The following is a 14,032-nucleotide window of genomic DNA, read 5'->3' as shown; positions in this document are numbered from 1 at the left end:
TGTTCTTGCTCCAACGCTGTGTTTTTACGTAAGTTTCACGTAAAAGACTGGATCCAAATGCACGTGATCAGATTGCTTTCTATGCATCCATTTATTCTTAGTAGGAGTCCAAACAAGTTCTTGGGTTGCACCTGACGTCACCAAAAATCAAACTAAGAAACTATCGATTCTTCTGAGTTTCTACTTTCACGAGGTATTACAGTACCTAAACACCTTTACATAAACAATTTTTGGTTCGAAAGGGTTCTTCGTTTTGCGAGAGAGGACGCTTGAATTTCCAGGCTTTTGCGTGACTCTGCATTTAGCAGCCGGGAAAGCTCTTATGTGGGTTTAAAACATTACCGATTTTGAGAGATTTTGCAATCTAAACATTCCTTGTCTCAGAATAAATATTACTGTAATTTTTATGCCTTTTCTAGCGAAGAATTCACGCATTAGTAGGAAAACTCGAAAACAGATGTTTCTGTTGGTATCCGGCGGCCATATTGGTGTTCCTGAAAGGGACACCAACATGCATGGCGTTTCAATACAAAGCTTTATATATGTAGGTAAACCGTTTTTGCCAATATCTCGCATTTGAAATATTTCACAGACCTGATTCTTGGCAAGGGTTTTTGTATATTTATCTTTTTTCATTTCCCAGATTCTAGTCGTTCTGTATTAAATGGTTTGCATTTTTATTTTTCATGGCGTGACAGTGCAAGCCGAGAATACTCTTTTTTGTCTTTTGACTTTGAATAACTATTTGAACTTTTCCAAAGGGGTTAACCCATAATTTTGGACAAAAAATTGGAAATTTCTTCAAAGACTATTTTGGTTTTTGGTTAAAATAGCATCAAAACATTTTTGTCTGATTTTCTAGGAAGAAAAGAAGGGTTTTAGGACGATAAGACTTTATTTTTGAAAGAGACGCAAAATTTTAATTATTCCAAAGGGGTCAAATTTTTTCAAAGGTATATTTTTGGATCAGATAGCCCGGAAAAAACTATATGTTGATTCTAAACAGAAAACAAAGCTGTTAAGGTAATAAAAAAAAGAAATGAAGACTTTTTAGGTGATCAAAATGTATTTTTGACAAAGGCTGAAAAATCAATATTATTTCAAAGGGATTTTTGACAAGTGGTAATTTCTTCAAAGTTTCTTTTACGTTCAAAGCGGCCTAAAAATTGTACTTCGGTTACTGTAGCCCGGATATATTATTTCTTGATATTCTGGACAGAAAAGAAAGCTTTTAAGGCAATAAAAATGTATTTTTGAGAAAGACTTAAAATTGCAATTTTTCTAAAGGGGTTAACTGAGTATGGTTTTTGTCAAAAATTGCAAATTTGTTCAAAGTTTGATTTTGATTAAAGTAGCATACAACTACGTTTTGTCGATATTCTGGATAGAAAAGAAGGGTTCTAAGGCGATAAAAACGTATTTTTGGAAAAGACTAAAAATTGGATTTTTTCCAAAGGGATAAACCTATGATTTTTTTGAAAAATTGAACATTTCTTCAAAGTTTCTTTTTTTAATCAAAAAGAAGACTTTTTAGGCAATTAAGATGTATTTTTGAAATAGACCAAAAATTGGACTTTTTCCAAGAGGGTGAATCCATGATTTTGGGTCAAAAATTAGAAATTTCACCGAAGTTTGATTTTGGATAAAACAGCTTACAAGTATTTTTTGTTGATATTCTGGGTAGAATAGAAGGGTTTTAACGCGTAGAAAAGACTCAAAAGGGGTTAACCCATGGTTTTAGTCAAAAATTACAAATTACACAATAGTTAGATAAGTTGCGAATTCGTGATTTTCTGTCTAGAGCCAACTCTACACAAATCCCTAACCATGAAACAACCAAGAAAAAATGCAACATAAACAAACAACACAATAAAGAAGCAAAGACACAGGAAGATGAGAGAAATTACTCAATATTTGCTAACCCGGTTTTCATAAATGCAGGTAGAGTTATAATTATTACTATTATCACTATTATTACTATTTTACATTTCAGTGTTTAACGACTGTGATCGTTTACCCTCTTGCCTCCGGCTAAAACGCGTTTTTCTTCCAAGCCGATTTTTGTTGACCCAAAAATGAGTACCCTAATTATTTTTCCGTCAATGTTATATTTCGGTTTCCTTTTAAGGGAAGAGGAAAGGTTAAATTCCAGTGCACAACCTTGCTTGTGTCGTCTGCCTAATATTCGCCTAACATTTGAACGACAGTCCTCAGTAAACTAATCTTGGAATTATCGTAAAAAGAACACGCACGGTATTAACAATAGACCCAATTTTATTCAATATTATTACCTTCTGTACAAGTAATTATAATAAAATAGCTTTGCTATATATAGGGTCTCCATGTGGGTTAGTTTTGACAGCTATTAGTAACAAACTCCAATTAACTGGATAGTCAGTTGCTTGTTGGAGCATTTAACAAGAAATATTTAACAATTGACGAAAGAAAAACTCCCTAGACGATTTTGAATTAACGTCTATCTCGTTGTCTGGGGGTGTGTCCTTGTTTGTATGCTTTATCCTTTTGGTTAAAGCAAGTCCAATTTTGTTTGCATGCTTCAAACAATCTATAAATTCATAAATCCTCTACGATGGCTTGTACAACAGGGATCGTCTTTACTCCATGGCCCGGTTGTCCAAAGCAGTATTTGAGATAACCCAGGATTAACGTGAAATTTTACCTCAAAACTGAACGCTAACAAAGCAAATTCCTTTTAATTCTTTTTGAATGACTTAATTTTCCGAAGGCCCCAGGACTAGAAAAAACTACTAGAGCGGACTTTATCCGAGCCCGGGGACCTCGTTAATATCAGCACTTTACGCTGAGAAGGTTTCCCTGGCTGAAGAACATTTATTACTATTATTACTATTATAATCATAACTATAACAAAATTCTAAAATCTGATTGGCTATCAACTGCCCTGATTTCAGCCTTAATAGGACAGTTCAATAGGACAGTACGCGTCATGCCTAAGTATAAATTGGACAGTACGCGCAATACGCGCGCGCTTAAATGGCTATTTTCCACTGTTGGAAAAAAAAAATGGTCTTGGAATTTCTTGTGTTTTGGTTTAAAAAAAGAGCCTTATATATCACAAATTTTGTTAAAGTTATGATTAACTGGTAACAGAACTTCGTGTCGTCCAATTCGGTCTGTAATCATACTCGTGATTAAACAAATCGGACTCCCGCGTTAATCACTCTATGATTACAGACCGAATTAGACTCCACTCAGTCCTGTTACCATTACTTATCGTTATTATTATTATTATCACTACCATTATTAATATTATTATTACTTTACTATTATTATATTTTATCAATTTAAAATAATTAAATGAACTATATCGAACAACAGGTAGAAGGACTGCCTGAAAGTTCTAAATAAAAGATTTGAGATCGCTTCACAACAAATGACAACTGCTTCTGTTTACACCCGCTATTCGTTTGACATTTGCCGTTCAGAGGCCAAGGAATGGCACCATAGACACCCCCTAATATTTCTCTGTCAAGTATTTCATCTCCTTCACATTGCGCTTTTTAAGCAAATACATCTCTATAAAACCAAAAAACATAAATATCTTGAAGCCATATCTAGCGCCACACTGGAGGAGCTTGCTTTTTACACATTGAGCAATTGAAGGAGGCAAAGTTCCATATTAAAAGCCTCAACAATTTACGTTTCCTAATCGACCTAAGAACCTCTGAGAAACCATAACTTCCATAACATTTTAAAAATGAACTTTTCTTTTTTCTTTATAACTTATCAAGCTCTGCTTTCAAACAATCGATGGCTTTTCGCATGCGTGTTTCCTCTTCCTCGTCTGCGCACTGTGTCAACCATTCCGCGCATTGCGTCAATATCTCCTCCCTCTGAAGACGGAAGTGAGCACGGATTACATCTTCAAAACCTTAAAAAAAAAAACGAAAATCATATAAAACTTTGCCAATTCCCCATTTAACACATGTTGACGTCATCTGTGATCTTTCACTAAACGATACCCGGTTAGCAAGCTTTGACGGAAAACAGTTTTATTGTTCGATCTCATGAGATCTAGAGGTGCCGATGAGAGCGCGTGCGGTTGGGAAACATTTCCACCTATATAACAGACATTTATCAGGGTTTTAGTGTCAACACTAAAAAGAGCGAATACATTCAACCTTTAGGCCAAACGAAAACGTTGGTATAGGACTGCAAGAAGGGTTTAGAGTCAGCACTAAAAAGGGCGAATACAATCAAGGGCCAAACCAAAACGGTGGTATAGAAGTACAGTCTTCTGTGGAATCGCTTAGAGATGATTCAAATCATTTTTAACCGTTTTGTGGTCAGTCAGTTTTGTGAGGAAAAGAAGGACTTCCAAGAAGAAGGATTTCCAAATGCTCAGACGCACCACCCAATATTTTTTGAGCAGTCCCACTCATTCAAAGAACCAACAATCAACCCCCAATAGTGATGAGTATCAAATTTCTCCTAACAGCATCCTGTCAGATCAAATTTAGAATGAAAGGAATAGACAGAAGTCATAACGTCACGTTGATAAGGTGGAAAAATTTCTGGCAAACATGGCGGAAAAAAACGAAAAATTGACATGTATGAATTTCCTGTGCTTGATGGCACTCAGGGACAAAACTTTTCTTCCATCGTTCGACAATGCAAACGACCGTCCCTGTCAAGAGAGATCGGTGAAATCCAGAAATCTAGCTGCCATGGTAACGTGACGCCATACTTCTCTCTATGGTCAGCACTTCTAAGTGTCTTGACGTTTGAACTAATTCTCTCAAACAGTACAAAAACATATATGAAGAACAGTGAGGAGAATATACATGTTGATACTCCATTGATATAAAGGAGCGACTGTATGCGCTTACCTGGTGTAGGTTGCCTTAACTGTCCCACCATAGCGTGGCGTATTGTATACAGCTTTATGTTTGCATTATATTCTCTGCATAGAGCCTATGGAGGAAAAAAAGACAAATGATAAGTACAGTCAGCTCTCTCTACGACAGACTTAACCGGGACCGACACTATGTGTCTGTATTAGAGAGATGTCCATCTTATTGAGAGTCAAATAAAGAGAGTAAAGAAAGGCACGAATCAAATCTAGGTGTCCGTTTTACAGAGGTGTCTGTCTTATAGAGGTGTCCATTAAAGGGAGGGTCGACTGTAATGGCAATAGGACTGAGTGGAGTCCAGTTCGGTCTGTAATCATTCGAGTGCGTGGGAGCCCGATGTGTTTAATCACGAGTATGATCGAACTGGACGACACAAAGTTCTGCTTACGCCACCTGGATATGTACTATCCTTTTTTCCGCGACATTTTCTCTCTTATGACAAAACAAAAAAGACTCTTATAGAAGGAAATGGAACCAAAGAAACAAAGGTGCCTGACGTCCAACAAACGAGTTATATCTCCCAAAGAATAATAGCCAAAATTTTTATCCGTTCCTCAACCAAATCTTTAACATTACGAAAGAGTTGTGCCATCCACCAGGTCGAGGGACATAAAACTCTGTTTCAGGAGCGAAAAACAATGAAAAATGACTTAATTTCAATTCACTCGTTAGATTAACCAGAGGATAACTAAAACAAAATTTTGGACAGTATCACAATTATATTTTACTTACATCTCCTTCGTCAGTGCCTCGAATTCCTTCATAACCAGGTTCATTAAAACAAGGATCAGGGGTGAACATCATACCTTGAATAGACACTAAGACCTGTTGAAGCAAACCAAGACTTCAGAAAACCTTTTTCATTGGACACGTTTGACATTATTTGAATAAATTCTCAGTGAGCCCCCCACCCCCAACTCTCGCCTCACCCATTAACATCCATTTGCGAGTTGCTCCATATATTTCAAAGCGAGGCTAAATGCAAAACCTTCGATATGAAAAAGATTTTTAATTCTCACACACTTAAAACTCATGAGGTTTTGCACTTAGCTTCGTTTTAAAAAAATAGTTTTTGGAACTCGGAAATGCCCTGTTGTGTTAGGAGGTTCTAATCTTTGACTAGCAGGGAAAAAAAACACCTTGACCGCTTAGAAAAGTAATGAGAGACCCTTTCCTGTGGCAATCGTATTGGCTCTTTCGAAGTGTGCAAGAGATTGGGTAGGTGTTGCGTCGAATTTCTCTATGGTACCGCTTTAGGGGACAAATTTTGCCCCAGATTTCCGCGCAATGTTAGATTCGAGGACGAAGACCACTAAAACGACGACACTTGACGTACGCCTCACTTTACCTTTTTATTTCACCAGAAAAGTTAGCACTATTATTTAATGAAGAAGGTTGAGCCCTCTTCCAATTGCAAAATGATAAAACTTATAACATTCGATAACTTGTCTTCACCACTAACATTCTCACGACGGCTATCGCGTTTTCCCGCCAAAATAACGCCGGTTCACGCGGGCGCTACTTTATATAGTATTGGGAAAATCTCGCCCTCGTCTTGTAATGTTTTTGTCTCAATCACAATTCGACACAAAACCGAGCTAGGTTTAGGCATAAACTCCTCAGTAATGGTCAATAATGCTATAACAGAAGGTTCTAACATACAGGAAGAGGTTTTTAGCGAACACAAACCTGGTAAAGTGATGATTTCTTTGGGTCCCACTTCTCGCTGGCATCACCACCATGCCATGTTCCCAGTAAACTCAAACAAACCTGCATATAAAGTCATATTTAACAAGCTTCAAAAAAAAAATTAGAAGTAATCGACTAAAATAAAACTTTCGCTCATAAACATAAAAGAACACTTTGAGGTATTTAAATTACCTTTCCATCGGCATACAGATTTGGGTTAAATCTAGAGATGCAATAAAAATATGATATTAATTTCCTGAAAAGAACTTAGAAATCTTTGCAATGAATATTTAAGCATTTATTGAATTCGGATTTCAGTTACAATATTAACTAAAAGGTGACAGTGATGTGCAATTCTTGGTTTGCAACCACGTTACAAGGCGGCCATGTTGGGGGTCAATACACTAGAATTTTTTTTTCTCGAACAATTTACATGAAAATAGAGTTTAGTTCCCAGAGGAGAGAAATGTTTTTGTTCTTGACCACCAACATGGCTGCCGTGACGTCACCTGCAAACCAGCAATAACTCAGCCCATGTAAGGTAATTCAAGACAGTCTTGAATTCTGGATTACAAGCTGGGGATTCCGGATTCCAGCTAGTGGATTCCAGTATTTGTCAGTGGAAGTTGAATTCTACATTCCAATCGTTAGTGGGATTCCAGATTCCTTGAGCTGTATTCCGGATTCCAAAGTCCAGGATTCCTGTTTTGCCAGACTCTGGATTCCACAAGCAAAAATTTCCCGGATTACGGAATCCGAATTATCTTATATGGGGCGAAATAACTGTCATTTTGGCGCTATACGGTATATAAAAAAAAATCACTGTATCCTACCTTACTGTGCCGTTACCGGTGGTGATAATCTTAACCAGTGGTGGATCGGTAGGATACGACGATGGAAAGTAAATATCGAATACGAAGCATCCCCGGCTGTATGGCGTGTCCACCGTGCCGGTAATAAGCGCTCGAACGAAGTCCATACGATTTTCATCCTGAATGAGCGAAGAATAGAAAATAATAAAACGTCTAAATGTCTAAACGACTGTATTCAATATCACTACATTCCATTCCATTCCATTCGACTCTACTCCACTTTATTTCTCCGTTTCTTATTCTTCCCTTTCATTTCTTTTTTTTTTTTTCGTTTATCTTGTGTTTTAACTTCATGACGTGTCACTGTAGTTTATTATAAACGCATAAGGCTTTTTAATGTCATTGCAATAAGGAGATAAGCACAACAAAAACGTCTTACCTGTCTAACAAAAATGGCTGCATTTGGGTGAATGGGTAAGCTGTTTTTCAACTGAGTCGCTTCTCGCATAAGAGCCCGAACCTTGCTAGATCTAATAAAAATGACATGATTGAAAACATTTGTGAGAAGTAACTTCAGGTTTTCAGTATCACGTCAGTTGATGCTATTAAACCAGAGTTTAAAACCATCAACTGACCAGATACAACTGACTTGTAGGGTCGAGTTGTTCAAAGCTGGGTTAAGATAACCCAGGGTTAGTGCGAGATTTGAATTTAGATTTGAAAGTTCAAAAAGCATTTCAGTTTTAATTCTTTTTGTCTACAAGTTGATGATTGGAAGCTCTAAAAATAGCAGAGAAAATTATCCGAGAAAATGCTTTTGAACACAAGAAAAACAAACACGGGTTAAATTTAACCCCAGGTTAAGCGCTAACCGGCCTTCGAACAACTGGACCCAGGTCGTCGAAACGTCAGCCACTGTCAACAACAGTCGTATTCAGGACAAGAATCAGCCGGACGATCATCCTCCACCTTCTTCTGAAATGACTCCTGTGTTCAAACCTTTACAGTTTCCCATCATATTGTCACCAAGTTTACCATCCTCTACCTGCCTCCCTGCTAAACTCTTTATCTTCTGTTGTATTAACTTACTTTGAGTTCTTATCACTTAGTTTTCTTGAAGAGGCTGTTTAATTAATACCCTCCGTTGCATCTAAGCGTGGACACGAGACAAAAAAACGTGCTCTAATAGGGTGCCAGACATGACGTATTTTGCCGCCAAACATTCGAAGTTTGACAGCCTTTAAAGCAAACTGTCGCGCCAAAGGTTAAGTTGTTTACACGTTTTTCATCAGCGCGTTCCGCTCATCTTTTATTTTCTCAATTTTCAGTATTATTTCTCGCTCAGAAGTAGCTGACTTGCTTTTAAGAATTATTCTTTGGAGTTTTGCAACTCCAGAAATTCTTCTTAAGGTCTTGCGATGAATAGCTTGTTGATCGAAAACAAAAAAAGTCGACAAACAGCTGCCACGTGAACATTCGTCTAACGCCACCACAAACGTCAACAGTTTGGCGGCAAAACATGTCATGTTTTCACCCAATTAGAACATGTTTTTTCGTCACGTGTACACGCTTAGATGCAACTAACAGTACTTGCGACAAAAACCAAACGATTTCCAAGAGCTATGGGGCATACTTACCTGGGACAAATTGGCTGTGAAGCACGGCAACGAAAGGCGTGACAGTCCTGAAACGTATTTAAAAACCAAATAAGTCAAAGTTTGCTTTAATGACTTAGGAAGTTTCAAAGTAGCAGTTTCCAGAAAAAGTAAGTATACGCAAGAAACGAATGAAACCAAGGAAACTCAACTCTTACAACATCATACTCAAACAGCCATTAAATTTAAAATATTTCATCGTCGCTTATTGGCCCAAAGCCACTGACGAAATATGAAAGAATCACCGCGTCACTCGTCAAATAACTTTCTAACGATTGAAAAATGACGTCAATCTGATTATAGACGAATTTATTTAAAGTTCCAACCAAAAAAAAATAAATAAATAATAGTTAAAAATAAGAGTTTAAAAATAATTGATTAACTTCTAATGCGCATGCGTATTACAATGTTAACAACTAAACAATGAAAGAGTGTTCTTACCACAAGTTCAGCGGTGTCAAACTTTAGGGGTTCAAGAGTTTCAATGTACGTTTCACTTTCTTCCTTGGTGACTGGTGGTGACTCCTCTGGCGGAGGAAACGTATTTTCGGGTTCAACGCTGGAGGAGTGCTCGTCGTCTACTACTAACAGTGATTGAACCTACAAGAAAATATCAGGACGACAGTCTTAAAAGAGGCTATGTCACGAGAACATTGTTGTTTTTAGTGCTTTTAGCCTCTACCCATAGCAGACATGCGCCTTATGGTTAGTAGAGCACTAACCATTAATCCTTTCACTGCCAGAGTGCTTGATGGAGTTTTGTAAGGTAACTCTAACTTTTGAGTCTTTGGACGAAACCCTATGGAGTGACCATTCAAATGAAACCTCTCTACCTGTACTTACACATGATGCTACTTGTTTTTCAAGATTTTGCAAAATGAAATTTGGGATTTTTTGTTGAAGTTTACCTTTGGCCACATTTGGCAGTGAAAGGGTTAAAAATGGCCCAAAATTTTCAAGTTTCAAACAACGTCTATCCTTGCCATCCGTGGCAACAACGGACAAAACAGTCTGGAAAAACAAAGCTGGACCATTATTTTTGGAATTCAATTGATGCCAAGACAAATTTTAGCTTTTTTGAAAAGATAGGAAAGGGCGTGATATAGCACCTTTAAGGTTAATCCCGAGGGATCATTATACGCTTCTGGGAAACTGCCCACCTACCCCACCCCTAAGCCAACATTTTGTCCTAGGTGAGAAGTAAGTGTTAATGTTGGCTTAGGGAAGGGGTAGGTGGGCAGTTTCCATCAAACGTTTTATGATCCATTCCGAGTTAAGGGTTGTCCAATAGGCCATTTTACAGTTGTGTGCTCAGTGCCCTGGCCTTTGAATAGAAGCGAGGCTGGCGGTGACTCGGTTTTGTAACAAACCTCCTTGTTTTTCATATGTAAATGACCATGTTCACCGGCTTGTTAGCATGAGAATACCACGATTTGCACATGAAAAGCAGGAAAGTTTTTAACAAAACAAGGTCACCACCAGCCTCTCTTGTATTCAAAGGTCTGGGCACTGGTACACAACTGTGAAATGGCCTGTACTCCCTCTGACAAATTTATGCATGACATTGTATTATGTTCACATTACAAAACTGAACAAAAGAATTACCACAAAGAACGAAGCAAAACAATGAGACCTTTAACGAAGCTATGCAAAAATTTTTCGGAGTATGGGACAAGTATGCCCGAGTTTGTAATTCAAATTTAGGTAGGTGATGAAAAAAAAAAAAATCAAAATAACTGAAATAAACACTCCTTTAACTGAAGCGGGTAGCTAACCGACTGCTGACTACTACAAACATTAAGTGACATAACTATTACATGAATAAAATACCTCCTGCATGACTTTTCCCAAATCTTGTACCACGTGGTCTGCAGCGAGATTTTCTCGCTGCACAACACATAACGCTTTCTCGATACTGAGCCTGCTGTAATCAGGGTTAGCGGCCAGACATTTGACAAATTCTCTGTCCTCGCTAGCGTTTGCCATGCGTACTAACACTGTTAAAATTTTGACCAGCAAATCACGAGGGTCAAATGAATACCTGCAAAATAAACGCAGGAAATATAATGGAAATGTTTCCACCCGTGAGAAAGCGAACGCAACCTCGTTCGCGGGGGCGTCTCTTCTGGAGGGAGTAAAAGAGAGGAACCTGGGAACGAGGTTAAAGCGAAGGCTACACGTGGGCGTCTTATTTGCTGGAAGGGTGGAGTGTGGGTTACGCTCAAGAGAACAAAGGTAGAAGGTAGAGCACGTGCCAAGATGAGTCACCACCTCTCAGCTATCAAGAAACATTTAAACTAATAATCAACAGGCCCTCTTCAAAATCGACAAAACGCTTTAATTTTGGGGCCAAAAGGGGAAAATTTAGAATAAATTCTTTGAGGGATAAATTAACCTACAATCACACTTACTTTTCCATATTTTGAACTTTCAAATCCGAGCATTTACGACCGCAGAGTGAATGTAAAAATCCAATTATCTGAAAGAAATCAAGAGCCTTTTCAAACATCAGCTAAATAAGAAGGGCTGACAGTAATAAGGGTTGTAGCCTGCGAGCAAGCTCTTCATTTCGGTAGTATAGGAGCTGCTCGTAAGGTCTTTCGTGATTCGTTCTTTTAAAAAATGGTAATTCATTGTTTACCATTGTTTTCCGGTTTGGTTAGCAAACCAACTGACTTTCAGCTTCCGAGCAGCTGCTACTTCATTTCCGGCGAGTGAAGCAAGCCGCGAAACCACGCGCGACCAAACGCCAAAGCCGCGAGGGGCTTTTCCCACTTCTCGCTCTCGCGTTTCCTTCTCGCGACTGCCCCAAAAGGAGGGCTTGCTTGTAGGCTATCAGCGTCGGTACTTATTACATCAAAAAAATTCCCTGACGTTTTACTGATGTTAGATACGAATTTGAAATATATATAGGCTTACCGCATCCGCTGCTCGCATGGATAGCGGATGACGCGAGAAACAGCGCGATACTTTGTCTTCCTCGGTTATTTTTTCCAGAAATGCCAAAGTTGCATTAGCCTAAAAATAACAAAAATTAGTGCAATGTAACTATAAGCTACTGCGATTTCCTGGAAAGTAATTATTCAAAGTACTTTGCAATCAGATAAGTAGAAACGTAAGGAGCGAACCGGTCACAGGGTACCCAACTATGAGAGCCAAACCCAGGGAAGCAATCTAGGTTCAGTGTAGGCTCTAAGTTTCCCGCCAGTTGATGGGATGACGTCACGAATAGGGAGCCATAAGGCTTCTCAGCATTATCCTAAATGGCGGCTTTTACAATGGTTGGAGAAAAATTTAAGAATTACATGGACTTTATTTTATTAGCTCAGAGAACAGTCAATAACTAAATCGTTTTCATCAAATGTGATTAGACAAAGAAGTGTTCTCTTAGGGGTGAAAATATTTTTTAAGAGAAACGTGTCCCATGATTGATCAGTGTAACGCATGTACAGTTGCTTTTACTGCGTTACAGTGTAACGTATATACAAACCCACCATTTCCATGAAAGACTTTGACACGTGTTCCTCGCTCCTTAAAAACTGCTCCTTTTCCTGGCGTTCTTCTATGCTTAACTCTTTCCACTTCTCATCTATGGGAAAAAGTACATATCGTAATTATTGCTTGCATGGTTGCATTAGCGTTTCGTCGTTTATCTGCTCGCTGGTTTGTCCTTCGAGTCTGTCTTATGTTTTAAGTGTCTGTCTTGTGATTTGATAGTGTGTTAGCCGGTACTACAACAGTATACACAATTGCAGGTCTGTCTTCCTACTAATCTGATTATGTCTACGATCAGTCTTTGCAGACTGCCTTCCCCCCCTCCCACCCCCATAAAAAGAAAACAAAACAGCAAGAGCCATAAAATACGTACCACACTTTTTGGCACACTGCAGTTTTCTGACGTTCGTAAGTCGTAGCAAACCATCTTTTAACACGTATAGAAGCGTGTCCAGTACGGCTCCTAGGAAAGACTTAAATACATAAACAAACTCCAGTCAGTACAAAAAAATTTCAAAGATTACAGCCTTAGTATAGGAGGGTGCAAAACGCTAGCTATGTCCTTTTCTTTCTTCTTCTTCTCCAAAGTTCTAAAATATCTATACTCAATTTTTGGCCCACACCGATCGACGTTACCACTTGATTACGTCAAACTTATCTCTTATCATTTATAAGCGGTCACGGAACGGTCGCGGGAGACTGCTACGACATCTCGGCGAAGGGGACGACGGGAAGGAGAGAGGGATCCACTCCCATTCCCCCCCCCCCCCCCCCCCCGCGCGCATACCTTACACGCGCTTCGCTCGTTAATACAGCAAAAACAAGCGAGTAAGAACCTGCATTCTCCAAAGTTAGCCTAAACGAGTTCTCACATAATAACACTAATAACAATTTATTTGTATAGCGCTTATTCCTAAGAGTCCACAACATTAATAAAAAATTGAAAATCGCCTTAAAAAATAAAAATATAACTTACATAAAATCTCAAAATCTTGGGACCAATCTCTAACATTCCTTTTATAAAAAGGTTTGTCTTAGTTTTCCTCATACATAAATAAATGGTAAGTCGCACAAATTTACGCTATTTAGGTTCTTAAATGGGTTCTTATTCTCTGAAGGAAAAATACATTGTAGCTAAGACTACTTAATTAGTGGTCTTGAGCTTATTCCTTATATAAAACCTGCATCCAGTACATTGCAGTTGGAATGATAAGGCACCTATGTCTCCAGAGGTTCCTGAATGTTGACTCATCTTACTTGCCCAAGTGTGCAGAATTTTTTAAAATAAATTTTATAAAATAAGAACCATTTTCAAATTTTGGGCACAACGGGTTCTTGTATAGAGGGGGCCTTACTGGCGAATTTTAGCCAAACAGGTTCTTACAAGCGGGTTTTTACTGTATTCATAAGAAGACAAAAAGAGGTAACTGAGGACGAGTCAGTTTAAACAAGAGGTTCCAGAACGTTCTTACATGGCAAATTAGACAAA

The 14,032-nt window shown here is 38.4% G+C and overlaps 1 protein-coding gene across 1 annotated transcript in view; it reads right to left on the bottom strand.

The window, feature by feature from the left end:
• Positions 1 to 2,256: 2,256 nt before the first annotated feature.
• The window catches only part of LOC140927726 (uncharacterized), a 37,210-nt gene continuing 25,434 nt past the window's right edge, over positions 2,257 to 14,032 (bottom strand). Inside the window, exons 30-43 of the mRNA XM_073377407.1 lie at positions 12,917 to 13,016; positions 12,543 to 12,637; positions 11,968 to 12,066; positions 11,460 to 11,527; positions 10,879 to 11,089; positions 9,490 to 9,648; positions 9,031 to 9,077; positions 7,833 to 7,923; positions 7,415 to 7,572; positions 6,774 to 6,804; positions 6,582 to 6,662; positions 5,625 to 5,717; positions 4,869 to 4,953; positions 2,257 to 3,910 (exon numbers count right to left, since the gene is read on the bottom strand). Of these exons, the coding sequence (XP_073233508.1) occupies positions 3,756 to 3,910; positions 4,869 to 4,953; positions 5,625 to 5,717; positions 6,582 to 6,662; positions 6,774 to 6,804; positions 7,415 to 7,572; positions 7,833 to 7,923; positions 9,031 to 9,077; positions 9,490 to 9,648; positions 10,879 to 11,089; positions 11,460 to 11,527; positions 11,968 to 12,066; positions 12,543 to 12,637; positions 12,917 to 13,016 (1,473 nt within the window). The 3' untranslated portion in view covers positions 2,257 to 3,755. The remainder of the gene's footprint in view (positions 3,911 to 4,868; positions 4,954 to 5,624; positions 5,718 to 6,581; positions 6,663 to 6,773; positions 6,805 to 7,414; positions 7,573 to 7,832; positions 7,924 to 9,030; positions 9,078 to 9,489; positions 9,649 to 10,878; positions 11,090 to 11,459; positions 11,528 to 11,967; positions 12,067 to 12,542; positions 12,638 to 12,916; positions 13,017 to 14,032) is intronic.

This window comes from Porites lutea, chromosome 2, assembly GCF_958299795.1.
Source record: "Porites lutea chromosome 2, jaPorLute2.1, whole genome shotgun sequence".
Classification (NCBI taxonomy): Eukaryota; Metazoa; Cnidaria; class Anthozoa; order Scleractinia; family Poritidae; genus Porites; species Porites lutea.
Note: the sequence above shows the minus strand (reverse complement) of the source record. Positions and strands in the feature narration are given on the sequence as shown.